The sequence below is a fragment of the Nannospalax galili genome, unplaced genomic scaffold, assembly GCF_000622305.1.
Source record: "Nannospalax galili isolate Female #2095 unplaced genomic scaffold, S.galili_v1.0 scaffold1386, whole genome shotgun sequence".
Lineage (NCBI taxonomy): Eukaryota > Metazoa > Chordata > Mammalia > Rodentia > Spalacidae > Nannospalax > Nannospalax galili.
This window is the reverse complement of record NW_008354369.1, coordinates 490,071-505,727: the sequence shown is the minus strand read 5'-3', so window position 1 is coordinate 505,727 and position 15,657 is coordinate 490,071. Positions and strand designations below refer to the sequence as shown.

Here is a 15,657-nt window from a genome sequence, read left to right as displayed (position 1 = left end):
ATATCTCCATTTCAAGATATGCTGTTTCTTACATTTTTAATATTTTTTTAGAAGAAGCATATCATTATAGCTTTAACATGCCCAATAACAGTTTCCAGAGCAAAGACACAGCTCCTTCAAAAGTGGCTAGTAAGTTTCTAGGTTCACAGTTGAATCAATACAGTTATACAATATTGAACTAGAAACTTTTTTTTAACCAAATTTAGCTATCAAAAAACAAATTAGTCTGCAAAGATTTTCTTTTTTATTGATACGCTGGTTATTTCTGTGTATCTTTTTCACAGACTTTATGGAATTTACAAATACTTTGAGACAGGGTCTCCCTGTAGCCCCAGCTGGCCTAGAACTTGCTATGCAGACCAGGCTGGCCTCAAACTCATAGAGGTCTGCCTGTCTCTGCCTCCCAGTGCTGGGGTTAAAGGTATATGCCACCATGCCTGGCTACAAATACATTTTGTGATGTTTTCAGAATGCTGGTAGTCTATAGAAGCTTCTATGCCTGCAGTTTTAAGGACATATTCCTTCTCCTACCCTCTACCAAATTCATTCTTGTTTTCTAAGGTTTGCCTCTGGTCCTTTAAAGACAAAGTTGCTTTTACTGAGCATAATCTTGCTAGCTGGGCTCTGACATCACTTTCAAAAATTAACATCAGTTTGAAACTGTTACTTATAACATGAGAGGTAAGGCATGTTGGTTTATGAAAGAGGCTGACCCATAATTACCTTTCCAAAGGAAAATATCTGACTTCTATTCCCTTTAATGGAGTGGTAGAAAATTCCCTACCCCATGATTTAGTCTGGGATAGTCTATCTGAGAAGGATCATGGAGGAGTCAGGTAGTACTGGGTAGGACCATAAATCAGGGGCTGTAAAAAAAAAAACAAAAACAAAAACAAACAAACAAAAAAAACAGCACAGCAGGTGTCTTAACTGTCTAGGAGAGCGTAGGGGGCATGGCCTGATTTCTTCAAGCTGTGGGATCTGGCCTCTTAGAAGGATCAGCTTGTTAAAGGGACAGGTATATGCTCTAACATAAACATTCTCTCTATGAAACGTCTTGCCCTGGTAAATAAGAAGCACCATAACCAACCTTGCTTTGTAATGCTGATGGTTAAAAGAACTTTATTGACAATAAACTAGTCTTTCCTAAATTCATAGAAACATTAGTTTGTATCCCCCAAAGTATTTGTTAGCATTGCTTAGAAGGTACAACACTATCTTTTAGACCTTCACCTTCCTTATGGAGCTGCCTTCTGTTTCTCCTAGATTATCCACACCTATGGAGCCAATTTCTCCACTCAGACTTTTCAACCACTATTTGTTCCTCTCCATAGCTCCAAGTTTCTCTGACTTTCTATACTTTATTAACATGACCTTTAAGCTTTCTCCTTCATCATTTTTTAAAATCAGGTTTATCTGTTTAAGTCATGTTATATACTCTATGTTCTTGTAAATTTAAATAAGAGCATGTTTATGACTGTTGAAAACTAACATGTGACTTTAGAGTTGTCCCATATTTCCTTTCTGGTTTCTCCACAGCATATCACCACTGATGAGAATCCCAACAAAAGGAAAAAGCTGCAGCTTCACAGACATTGTATAAAGCAAGTGAAAGAACTATATGTTAGCTAAGTTGTTATGGTGCACTGCAAACAGCTGCTGTGGGGAACGTGCCAGAAAAGTTGCAGTTTTGACATTTTCATTTTAAAAGACTGAACATTGGGCTTTTGCTGGCACTGCTTATTTGCACTGCAGTGCGGGCACACAGTCTCCTAGGACAAATGGCAGGCAGCTACCTGGCTGCCAAGCCCCGGAACAATGCAGAGCTCGACTGGGAAGCTTTTCTCTCACTTTCAATCTGGCTTTCAGGTTATAGGATCATGGGACTTCAGGTCTCCTTAGATAGCCTTGCTCTAGTTGGATGAAGGCAGGGCAGAGGGAAAGAGAAATAAGATGGGAAAGATAAACCCTAAGGTCTCATCTTCAGCTTAAAAAACAACCTTATGGACATGGCTGTATTTAATTCATAATAGTACAAAGCATGCATGAACCAGATGCATCAAGCAAGCTGGTTGTTACAGACCACATGTGTCACCTAAAATCACTGAAGAGACCAAACTGACATAATTTAGAAAAGAAAACAAAATCTCTTTGGTTTTAAAAGTTTACTATAAAATTAAAAACTGTATGCAAAATATGTGTCCTTATATTTATAGACAAGTATGCCTGCCATCACTTAATGATACTACCCAGCTTTAAAACCTAATAATCACAACAACAACCAACATAGCAAACTCTATCAGTACAGTTGTGGCACTTTTATCTTGGGGATAATCAACAGCTATCTAATTGGACTTAAAGCCCTCTCAATGGGTGGGAATTCACATACTGTAAAATATAGCCACATGACTAGAGAGTTCAGAGATCCTAGAGAAAACACTGTCTGTCACATCCATAGACAAACCTAATTTCTTGCTGTATGCTAAATATGGATATATTTACAGACAAGCATAGCATTCGCCACTCATCATTGAAGCTTCTTTCTGAAACAGATAGAGTTCCACAAATGGTCACACAGAGAGTGTCTGTGAGATGTCCAGCCCTAAGTGACATACCTACAGTGGAACCTCTACACCTAAGGCTCATGGAATATAGAGGAAGAGGGGATAGAGAGGATACTAATGCATCTCTCAACTCTCACCAGTGAAGTTTCCTCATGCAACAGAGAGTGATTAACACAGAAGGCCACAACTGGCCAACATGTAGAATATAAGAGACTGCAGAGTGTGTGTCCCCAGATAGGACTCCTATGTTAAACCTGACTCATCCAGGGCTCAGGGACCCTTGCAGAAGGCAGGGGTTGGGGGTATTGTAAGAGTCAGGTGTGGTGGATGACCGTAAGGGAACAGAGTCTTCCAGGCTTTTGCTTGGACTTGCAGCAATAGTGATAACATGCACAAGGCCCACACAACTCAAACCAGATAAAAACCCAGCATAAAGCTGGGGCAATGGGCAGGAGGCCTCAACCTTAGCTGAGGCACTCTTGGCAGCTGATCACTGCTGGGTGAGGGGGAGTTGGTTTTCTTTAAAGGGATGACACTAGATAGATTGAACAGGCTGCAGTGGATGAACTCACACCAAAGGACATCTTGGTATACAAACTTGACTCAGTAGGCCTTAACACATGTGACAGAATGCATGAAATTCAGTGGAGGGGCTAAGGAGGGGTGCAGATAGGGGAGAGAGCCTAAATATGACTAATCTCTATTGTATGAAATGCACAAAAATTCAATAAATATATACTGAAAAAAAAAAAAAACTATCTCAGGAAAACCACGAAGAGGTTATATACCATGAATGAGAAAGAATCTCATGTGGGCACTAAAAGAGACAAGCAGAAAGAAGTCACTGATCTGATTTCTCTGTACTGATTTGTGCCTTTGTGCCTGTATTTTGAAGCAGTAAATTATGGGGGATGCAGCAAATGTTAAAGACCAGAAGATATTTTATAGACCTGGAGATACTGAGTGTGTCTGGGCAAAGAGAGGCCTCAGGTGTAAAACGACTTGCTCCAAATCACATGTTGATTTTCACAAGTTCAGGTCTCTGCTCTCAACGGGGGCTCAGAGGCTTAGCTCAGTGCTGGGTCCTCACATTACCTGACTCTTTAGAACCAAATTCAAAAAGGCTTGCTGTCTTTCTCCAGAGATTTGACCATTAGAGAAGAGCCAGGGATATACTACAATTACAGATGTTTTAGGGATTGCTTGTAAGAGTGAATACCATTCTGGATGAAAACAACATACCATTCGGTCAGAGGTCCTGAGTTTGAAACTCGTTCAGCACTTTCCCACACTGGTCAAGTCACTGACTGACCTTTTCAGCCTCACTCTGAGCAACAGAGCTAACAGTTCCTATAGGACTGTTATGTAGAGAAAATGTTGATCAGTTAAGACTGGCAAAAGAAAAGTGGTTAGTGACAAACTGCTCACGTAGATAGTTCATTTCCTTAAACTGTATGAAAGACATGGAACAAGCTCAATTCTGTGAATTTTCAGTTGAGGAGAGATGCTATGCATCAGGCAAAGTAAAATGGGAAACTCAGAAAAGTTGTTCAAATTTCCCCTACAACTTTCTCTGCCTTTTTGTCCAGACAACAAATGGTGAGTGCATTCTCAGTGCACAAACAGCTTTAAGATGCCATACTGTGCACCTCTAGTAAAGGGCCCCATATTGAAAATGGGTGTTGGGAAGGTATGTGACACCATCTCACTAACATGACCCTGGACCTTTACCTCTGAAGAGTTCTTAGTGTCTAAGAAGTGACTGCCTCACCTTGTACATAAAAGGTCTTCAATTCTAGGAAATCTGTGGATCTGTAATATTTCCCCCAAATTTGGGGAATTAATCAGGTCACAATCTTTTATTCTAGGTCAGACCCTGTCAAAATGAATTACAGCTTATAAAACAGAAATAAAAATAAAGACCAACACAAATATAAGTACATACATGAAAACCTTCTGGGAAATGCAAAAGGCTCTACAGAGACCTAAGTTATTTTTAGAATGATCCCAAATAGGTTGAAGAAGATAAACAAATGGTCACTAATGAAGAAGAGGAGCCTTTCCCACAGAAAAAGTTCTGAAGCCTTTCCCGTACACGAGGAGGAAGTCCTCTCAGGGATTCTTCACACATTTTCCGAGCATCTTTTAAACAAGGCCTCTGGGGCCACTAGTGGCAGTTTCCACAGGCTCTGCCACTTCCCTTCAAGCGCCTTCCCTCCCTTTGAGAAGCTATTCATTGGTTAGAGGATTGATGGGCCTCATTGAGTAACTCTGGGCCTCCTTAGTATATTACTCAACTGCGTATTTATATATTATAGGGAAATTTATTTTACAATTAAGTATATTTTATAATTAAGAGGTTGAAATACTGATTTAATAGCCAATTTAGAAGATAATTTTTTAAGTTAAACATTCATTGTAGATCTAATACTTTGTATTTCCAGCTGGCTCAGAACTAAGCAAATTTGTTCATTAAAAAAAACAATGAGGGGCTGGAGAGATGGCTCAGCAGTTAAGAGCATTGACTGCTCTTACAGAGGACCTGTGTTTGATTCCCAGCACTCACATAGCCACTACAAGCTGTCCTTAACTCCAGCTCCAGGGGAATCGGAAGCCCTCTTCTGACCTCCACGGCACTGCATGACACAGGCGCACTCACATACATGCAAGCAATACACTCATACACATAAAATAAAAACAATAAATAAAATATTTTTTAAAAATGAATGAGCAGCGAGACCACAGCAGTGACTGTGAGGTCTGGACAACAGCCTAGAGAGAGGGATCTGCAGACATGGTGGGGGCTGGGACAAGAGGAGAGCATGGTTTTCACCTCAGAGGCCCAGCTCCTTGCAACAGTCTAAGGATCCTACTGTTAGGTGGAGGTGTGTCAAAATGGCCTAAAACACTTTGAGATACATTTGGAATTGAAGCCTCCAGCATATCTGGTCTACCCCAGGGAGGCAGGGACTAAGGACATGCAGGACAGGACCGTGCTCAGTCACAGAGGATTATAAGGTTGGGCACTGTCCTCAAAGTCCAATTCCAACCATGAGTCAAAGGCTTCCTCATCTGGATCACCATCCTGCATTCCTAGGGAAGCGTAACATGTATGAGCCCTCAGTTCACGGACCCCACTTATTAGCCCGTTCCTAGATTATTACTCCTTTCCCCTTTGTCTTTCTCCTGGGTCATCTACCAACTTCCAAGGCCGCTGGGCATACATATCTGCCTGAGGTTGACATGCTGTAGAATATATCCTCAGTCTCTGTGGCTTAGGTGAATACATACCTCTCCTTCACTAACCTAGTCCCTCAGTGCTCCTGAGGGAAGGTGCTGACTGATCACCTCCCTTCTACAGGAAAAACTTCTCCTTTCAAGTTGTGTCCTCTAGGCATACCATAGTCACACTCACTGAGGATGCTCGTAGTTCACCTTGCCTGCCCCTAGGTGTCCATTTGGATGATTCCTCAAAGGCTATGCTCAGTTTCTCTACCCAACCCCCTTTAGCTTCATCCTACTTTCGAACATGGTCATGATGACTATAGAAATTTTAATGTAACAGTATCATACTCCTGATACAGCTTCGTGTCCCCAGCTCTGGCCCTCCTTATGTCTTGATGCTACTGGTCTTCTTCAATTTCTTCTCATTTTCATACAGCTCTCACCCACTGCTGTCACCCTGTGTTCAGCAGAATCCTCTACTTTGCCCCCTTCACAGTGACCAGTGGTCTGACAAATTTGTTTCATAATGCTCCTCTTATAACCTGAAAAAGTACACTGTTTCTAGGGAAACAAGTTTATCTATTATAACAAAAACTATTTTCAACTGATTACAGAAAGCATAGTCTGTATTTTCAAAGCAAATGTATTTCAAACAGTTCAAGTACTATGGAAGCTACCAGCATCCTAAAACATAGAAATTACTTAAATCTTTTAAAGAAAAAGATTAGAATGTTTAGTGATTTGCATGTTAATTATTTACATGAAGATAATGGATTCCATTTCCCTTTTTCTTTTGTTTTTCTTTGTTTTTTGAGACAGGGTCTCACTATGCATCCCTATTTGGTCGGGAACTTCTATGCAAACTATTCCAGGCTGGCCTTGATCTCACAGAGATGCGCCTGCGTCTGCCTCCTGAGTGCTGGGAATAAAGGTGTGCACTACCGTGCCTGGCCTGGTACATTCCATTTTTCTTATCACAAATTCTGAATTAATGGACCTAAAAGTTTTACTATGGTAGCAACCAGACAAAGGCTGGCTAGATTGCAGCATGTTTCAGGCAATGGCTGTAAGGAAAATTATAAGTATTTAAAAACACTTTTTACTCTTCCAAATTGGACACTATACTTATTTTCTCTAGAGACATTTGATACCATAGCACTTGTAACTGTTCTCATGTCCTCCTCAATTCATGCTGAATTTACCACATACATGTAAGAATGTCTTCTCAAGATGAAGAGAAAATCTGAGGGTGGCTGAAGAATCCAATGGCTTCCTTAAGCTGTGATGCTTTTAGTTTCTCTATTGAAACCGTTTTCTAAATATCAAGTTGAAAATGTCTGGCAGACATCTAACATATACCTTAGACATATTTATGTAGAAATGAGTGAACCAACATATTCAGCATGGTTATTTGTGTCAGGATACCTACCTGCAAATTATAATCCTGTAGAATTTTAACTAACGAATCTCTCAAGTTGGGAATCTCCATTCCTTCCTTGATACGGTGAATCAGCAGAATCGGGTCAACATGCGTGCCAATGTTGTTTAATAAGCCGGTAATGAATGCTGCAAATAACCACAGAAAAACGTGAGGCAATGCTAAAACATTGTATTTGCACACAATGCAACTTTAGAGCAAATGTAACCTAAAAACCCATTTCCTTCAAGGTAAGCATGAACATTCAAACTCCCAAGAACCAATCTTAAGTTAAATCTTCTAAACCTTTAAGAAGTAACTTCCTCTAAGACATAAAGGAGAAACTGAGAATATTTTAAGAAAGGTTAAATGATCACCTTTGTTCATATATCTGTTCACTCCTTCAGAACACAATCTGCATTGTGAAAGGAGTGCAGCTAACAATGAGAACTTCACATCACTCAGATATGACATATTTTCTTGAATATTCTGCAAGGTTAGAATGTTGTGTTTCCATTGTACAGGCAAAGGAAATGGGGTGTTTAATTTACCCAGGGTTACAAAGCTAGTGAGTAACAAGCCCAAATTTGAACCCAAGCTCCCAAGTTCATGACTCACTTAACTTCTTAAGATTTTTAAGCTGCCACTTTATCATGCTAAAGAAGATTCTTGGTATTTTCAAAAGAGAAAGTCATTAAGCTAAATTTCAGATGAAGTTACTTACCTGAACAGAAAGCCTTCCTAACTTAAAAATAAATAAATCACAGAGTAATAAATAAAATCACAGAATAAATAAATAAATCACAAAACAGTGGGGAGATTTTAAACCACCATTGCTAGTTTCTGATTTATTTTTTGCATCATCAAAAGAGGACCTGAAGACAGGGATGGTGGTACATGCCTTCAAAGAGGTGGGGGGGGGAGACAGAGAGACAGAGAGAGAGAGAGAGAGAGAGAGACAGAGACAGAGACAGAGAGACAGAGACAGAGAGACAGAGACAGAGAGACTGACTCAGACTGCTGGTTCTGTTATTTCTGATTTCTTCCCAACATGGGAACCCCCTCATGCAGATGGTCAAACTGAGTACCAACAAATACAAATTCTAGTACTGTGCTGATAAAATGGGGCAGGAAAAGAAGACTAGCAGAATTCAATACCTTACGTATGTTCATCATCCTGTAAGAATTACATGTTTTCATAGAGTCTAGTCCAAACAAAACCAAGCCAAACTAATTGCGATGACATTTATTCAGTGTGGCTGCAGGAGGGAAAAAAAAACCTGCTAGGGATGCAGCTAATATGCTGTGTAACCACTTGCTCTTTACCACATTCAGGTAATGCACATAAGGATGCTGGCCTTTTCTGCATGGGGGGAGTGCCCACAGAACACTCCTAGCTTTATTATAGATGCTTTGCCATTAACTAAAATTTTATTATATCTTTAAACATGCTATTTTCCTCTTCTTGTGGAATATATATATATATATATATATATATATATATATATATATATAATGGGGGGCACATGCATGCCACTGAGCACATGTGTGTGGAGGTCAGAGGACATCTTGAGGGAATTGCTTCTCTCCTTCCAGCACATGGATCTCAGGGATAGAACTTTTCACTAGTACACTTTTACATGTTTTTAACCCAATGTACCCTGAGATAATTCTTCCTCTAGAAATAACTGGCTATACTAACAAAGACCTATAATCACAGACAGCTTCTCTGCTTACGTGGTTTGTCAATGGAATATAAAATCAGATCTTCCCACAGCTCTCCATCATCCTGCTCCTTGGCAAATTCAATTGCTTTATCAACATCATGTAATTCCTCCATAATCATCTTGAGGGCACTTCGGCTGTTACCCATTCGGCCTTGGTGGGATGAGGAATTGAGAAATATCTTATTCATTTAAACATGAAATTGCATATTTTAAAATTTCTTACAAAGTTTGAAAGCTACAACAGAAGCTTAGTTTTCTGTACGACACCAGCAGTTTCTAACCCTGACAAAGTCAAACAGAGAATTCCTGTTTACTGAGTGCTCCTGTGCGGAGTACTCACTGAAGTGCCTTAGTGGAGTGCATCCTTCACTCATCACTGTAATTCTAGGACGGATGCTACTAATGCTACTATTTTATAAAACAGGAAGTACAAGTGTTTCTAACATGGCAAGTTCATATGCTACTAAATGGTAGAGCTGGAATTTGCACCAGGTCTACTGGAGTTTGCCTTCCTTCTTACTGGTCTATAATTTCTTTTGGATTCATATTCAGAAACAGTTAAGACTTTTAAAGGCCTTGGGAATCATGTTGCCTCTTTGTGGTGGCTTTGCATTGTTCTTCTCTTAGATGTAACTGCAAACTGAGTTTACAGTTTCAGTAATGTGTATGAGAAACAATTTATCAGCTCTACTTCTATGTATTATCCAATTACCTTTAACACTCTTTGCTCATTGATCTATAGTCATCTCTATGGTTTTAATAATCTCCAAGAGCTGTTAGTTGAGTTCATTAGAAGGCCTTAGTTAGCAGATGACCAGCAAATGCCTGGCTGTGGTCTATTACCTTACCCTTGTCCCTTGTCCCACACAGGGACAAGTAAAACATTTTGAATTACATCATCATTACTTCTAAGACAGAATAACATGGTAAAGATGTATTCAAACAGAACATTTCTTGGAGGAACACTTGGAAGACATAAATGGATGAGCAACTTGAAGTTGTAAAGAGGGATTCCAAACCATGGTCAAGTAGCAAAATATAGGTCCAAGTATTTCTTCTATAGAAAGCAGATTCCATGATTGGGTCATCTAGGACTGTTGTTGAGCATCCATGAATTTTTAGATACACAAAAGAGAATAGGATATCTGGGTCAATTTTCAACAAAAGCCAAAGAGCCAATGACAGTAAGAGGCATGTGAAAGAAAGCCATGAAGTGGGAAACCCTGGTGGGCAGCCAGGGAAATGATGCTGGAGAAATTCCTCATGTGAACAGTATGCTGTGTGCCACCACTAGCTGCGCCGAGCTTCCCCATGGACTCCTCAGCAAAACCTGCCCTGTGCTCATGGGTTCTGGAAGAATGTGAATAATAAGAAGTTCTGGGCCTTGTACACATGGTATAAAAACTGTGACACTCATGGAGGTAGGAGCTGACACCAGGGCTGACTGACAGTTACATTACATTATAAAGTTCTCCTCTTGCTCCAAAACTCCCTGTTCTAGTTATTTAGGATGTGAGTTGTAATGAAGATTGTTTTCTACCAAAGTATGGTAATACTATCCCACTACACCTTAAACAAACAAACAAACAAACAAACAAAAAACCCTTGTCAACCCATCTACAATGTTAGTCTGTTGTGAGGTCTGAGGAGTTTTGCTGGCTTTCACTGTTCGTTTTATTTCATACTGCTACATGATTTCAATGATGGGTATCCAACAATTCTTCTGAGTCTGTGTGCTATGAAATCTCCTTTACTATGTATTAAATTTTTGTACAAAGTAGGCCTAGACATCTGTCACTTTGTTCAAGTCTATGTCCATCCTTATAGTTTACGTCACACTGCCACCACATTCCCGTTTATGACACTAAAACCAATAAATGATACTTACTCAGAAGATAAACTGTCTCTTCTACGAAGTTTCTTTGTTGACAGATCTCAAGAGCCTTCAATTAAAGCAGGTAAAAATGTTACTATGGGCTACCAAACAAGAAAAAAAATTAAATAAAGCCACTTAAACTTATATACTCTAAAGATTTTTTCCGTTGTTTTCCTTTACAAACTAAATAGGAAAAAGCCCCAAAAGCTGCACCTCTTCAGATCTTTCCGGGAGCAATATCCAATTACCTCTTGGTTACTGAATCTACACAATTTAACTGAGAACATATCTCTGAGCAAAGGCAGAAAAAAAAAATGTTGAAAGTACCTTCCTATTAAGCTTTCTCCCTCTAAGATTCCTTAAGCTTACACTCTCAACCTAATATACAGTCATTTGTATAAACTGTCTCCCTACCAGGAACGTGCAAAGATGCATGGTGTACTAATAAGCACCAATCATTCTAAATGCAATGGCACACATTTATTATGCCCTCCGTGCTGGATGCTAAAGGGTCAGGTTAGACCAAGCAACAAGGAGGACAACCACAAAAACAGTAAGGACAACACGTGAGAACAAAGAAGGGAAGAGGGTTAGCAGGAGCAGAGGCAGCAAGAGTCCATCCTTGGGCACTTGGTACAAGGAGGGTGACAGGAAAATGACCACGTTATTCCATGACTGGCACAATGCGAAGGGAGGGCCATGTGCATGAAGAAGGAATACTGAATTCAAGTCATTCTCCTATGAAAAGTGCCATGAAAGCAGTGGCAGCTGAATCAGGTGCAGTTCAACGGGGAAAGCCCCTCTCACAGCCTTCCTGTATAACCTACATGGTGGCCTACAACCCTGTCCAGCCATCCAGGTGTGGCTCCATCTCCCCTGATCAACTGCAGGGTGTCCCCTTTTCTGAAACTTTTCCCTCACTCAACTCCCCACCCTAGAAAGGACAGCAGACAACCAGCGCCATGGACCCCACACGGGACCAGATCTGATGTTCTGCCAATTGCATCCTGCACTTGGCTTTACGACACTTCAGCGTTCACTAGGGTAACTACCCACCAGTTTACACATTTAATTTCCCCCTTCAGGGACCATGGACACTCTAAGCCCTATGTTTTGCACAATGCTGGGTCCACAGTAGGTCTACAATAAATATTTTTTTCAAATGAGCAGACAGTAAAGGTTTCAGAACAAGTTAACTGGGTTGCATATTTAAAGTGGGTATTTAGAAACTATCAGCCAGCTAGATTGCTTTAAAACAAGAGTCAGGCTGGAGAGACAGCTCAGCGGTTAAGAACACTGACTGTTCTTGCAGAAGACCTGGGTTCATATCCCAGCACCCACATGGCAGCTAACAACTGTCTGTAACTCCAGTTCCAGGGGGTCCGACTGCCTTTCTATCCTCTGAGGGCATCACATGACACGGGTGCACTTACCTACATGCAGGCAATACAGGCATACACATAAAACAAAAATAATAAATAAGCCAGGCATGGTGGTACATGCCTTTAATCCCAGCACTTGGGAGGTAGCAGCAGGCAGATCTCTGAGTTCAAGGCCAGCCTGGTCTACATAGTGAGTTCCAGGCCAGCTGGAGATACAGGGAGAGCCTGTCTCAAAAAGAGGAAAAAAAAATTTTAAAAATTATTAAAAAACAACAAAAAACAAGAGTCAAAGCCGTAAAAAGAAAAGCTCCAGTTAATTAGCTCTTTCTGCTCAGTGATCTATCTTGGGAAATAACACCAGGAACCAGTTTTGATATCTTGATTTTTGACTTAAATTTTTTCTGCAGGCTATATATTTTAAACTAGCTATGGAACACGTGAAAAATGTGATGACAGAGATCAATGTAGCTTAAAAAAAACAGGGAAAAGGGCTTAAAAAATAGGGAAAAGAGCATCACCTTATAGTTCAGAACTGCAATGAAACTAGGAGAGTGTCTAAACTCATCATTTAAACAAGAAATGAGTATAGCTGAAAAATATAAGGAGGAAGAAATCGTAACTCACGACTCCTTTAAACTTGGGTGGCAGAGACAGCTAGCTGATCCCAATATCCTTTTCTCATTTCTTCTGTAGCAAAAAGATCTTAGATGGGTATGTGACTAACCAGACTTAAAAAAAAGTGCTCATGATGGGGTATGAGGAGGCAGAAGACTGATGTCTACAGAGTTGAAGAAGCACAGAGTGATCCCTTCTTCCTCTGCACACTGGGTGTGAATCCTTAGCTTCCTCATCTGTAGTCGTCCTATCCAATCTGTTTCAGGAAACATGGGAGGCACCACCTATGTCAAGAGGTGAAGGTCATTCAAGGTAGAGAAACAAGAGAGAGGAGCTCTCTGAGGTGTGCCATGCCCCCAACCTACACAGGGCCATGCCACCAGGACTTCCATTTTTGATTGAATGTATAGCTCGCCTAGCCCTGTATTTTCTGTCAATAATCATTGTAAACAATGGCATTTCCTCACTAGCTGCATTCTTCTGCAGTGATGCAAATAGAAGAGACATCTGAGAAGTTAAACAGTAAGAGAAAAAGTGAAAACTCTCAAGTCAGGAACCTGTGCCTGTTCTAAACAGTTACTTCAAAACTAGCTGAGGACTGGATTTGCCCTAGTGCTGCAGATATAAACAATATAAAAAATTCATAGTTTGATACACTGTGATATGTCATTCATGGGGAAACAGAACACCATTACTGTGACTAGGTGGGTAAAACCCACTGACTAAATAATGATGGGTATTTGTAATGTTTAACAAGGTACTACTAAAAGGCAGCCATGAATCAACTGCATACTTAGAAGTTCACGTACATGTTAAAGTGCCACTAAGAAGCTTCAAATGGATATATCTGCTGGAAATACACTGTTGGAAATGTTGCCCTTTTCTTGTGTATATAAGAATGCTTGAGACCAAGAGAGTTTGCTGTACTAAACCTCACCTGAATGGTCCAGGACAGCAGACAGTGGCTATTTAAGTTAAATTAAGTTAACAAAACTGGAGAGATGGCTCCATGGTTAAGAGTACTCACTGTTCTTGTAGAGGACCCAGGTTTGATTTCCAGCACCCACACAGCAGTTAAAAACAGTCTAACTCTAGTTTCAGGGGATATGGCACCCTCTTCTGACCTCCACTGGCATTGCATGACATGAGTGCACTTACATACACACAGGCAATACGATCATAAACACACACACACACACACACACACACACACACACACACACATTCACATAATAAAAAAATAAAGTTAAATTAAGCTAAAAATCAAGTCTCAACCAGTCTTATAGTGTTTCAGATACTCATCAGTGATGCATGGATAATGGCCACTATTATTGCTCGTATGTCCTTCGGGAGGGGTGGGGTCTTAAGAGCCCTTCCTGCCCTCCATGATGTAATGTTAATGGGCTTAATCTTGTGCAGGGCTCCTACCAGGAACACAGCTGCTGACAGTTCAACTGCCATCATACTGGGAGGATGGCATTCTACAACACTGACTCTATAAAACTTGCATTTCCTAGATTATTAAAATTTTCATATGGATTCTAATATTATGTTAAATTATTCTTCTTAAAATTGACGAGAAACTACAAATATCTAGGACTCATGACTGAAGTATGAAAACAAAGTACTTCCAGGGCACCAAATCTTTCTATTATTGATACAAATGTGACATCATCCTCATTTTAGATTCTTGAATGTTTGCACTACTATGCTCCCTGCAGAGGAAAAAATTCTAAACACACAGACACACACACACACACACACACACACACACACACGCACACACACACGTGGTGGTTTGAATAAGAACTATCCCCACTCCCTAGGCTCAAGTTATTTGGTCTGCACTTGGTCTGCAGTCACAGTGCTGCTGGAGGAAGAACATCACTGGGGGTGGGCTTTTAGAATTCACAGCCTTGCCCCACTTCCAGTGGCCCTCCCTACTTCATGCCTGCAGTTGAAGTTGTGATCTCTGCTTCCTGCTCCAGCTGCCACGCCTGTCCCTTGCTGACATGCCTCCCTGCGTGATGAATTCTTATCTCTCTGGAACCATAAGCCCAAATAAACCCTTTCTTCCATAAGCTGTTTTTTGGTCAGGGTGTTTATCACAGCAACAAAAAAGTAACTACACATACAAAGACACACACTCGGAAAATGAAAATTTTAGTAAAAATAAGGTGAAAGGAAGACTAATGCTAGAAATTGAACAAAAGAATGCAAAAATGGTAATTCTTTTCTAAATTCAGTAGAAAGGTGGAAGAGAAATTTGCGGTCAAGAGGAACATTAAAAGCTGTACATAAAACAATGATGCCCACTGAGCCTTGATCCTGACATCTTTAACCAAGTTTTTCTTTAAAGCCTTCAAGGAACTTCTACGAACTTTGTGTCACCCCTGTGTTCCGTTGAATTACACATATTGCCACCTTGTGAATGTCATTTAATAATTCAGTTATAAACCTGCCAAAGTCATAAAGATTGCAACATTTCTTAGGCATAGTCAAATCTGAGGATCATATTTAGAAATTATTGGGAAACGACAAGTTAGAAGTTGTCTTTTTTTGATGCTTACAGTATTAAGGAATACTTTTTTTTTAATTATTTTTTTACGCGTATAAGTGATTTGTCTACATGTAAGTAAACGCATCTGCCCGTGGAGGCCAGAGATGGTATGAGATCCCCTGGAACTGGCATTAGAAGTTGCTGTTAGCAGCCATGTAGGTGCTGGGATTTGAACCTGGGTCCTCTGGAAGAGCACCCAGTGTTCTTAACTGCTGAGTGACCTCTCTAGCTCCTTAGGAATACTTTTTTGTCATTAATTTTTTTTAAAAAATTTAAAATTTATTTTAATTT

General features: G+C 40.2%; 1 protein-coding gene across 1 annotated transcript in view; it reads right to left on the bottom strand.

Moving 5' to 3' along the window:
* Vps41 (VPS41 subunit of HOPS complex) overlaps positions 1-15,657 on the bottom strand; it is a 183,700-nt gene that overhangs the window by 7,767 nt on the left and 160,276 nt on the right. Inside the window, exons 23-25 of the mRNA XM_008851607.2 lie at positions 10,822-10,876; positions 8,944-9,084; positions 7,219-7,355 (exon numbers count right to left, since the gene is read on the bottom strand). Coding sequence (XP_008849829.1) covers positions 7,219-7,355; positions 8,944-9,084; positions 10,822-10,876 — 333 coding nt within the window. The remainder of the gene's footprint in view (positions 1-7,218; positions 7,356-8,943; positions 9,085-10,821; positions 10,877-15,657) is intronic.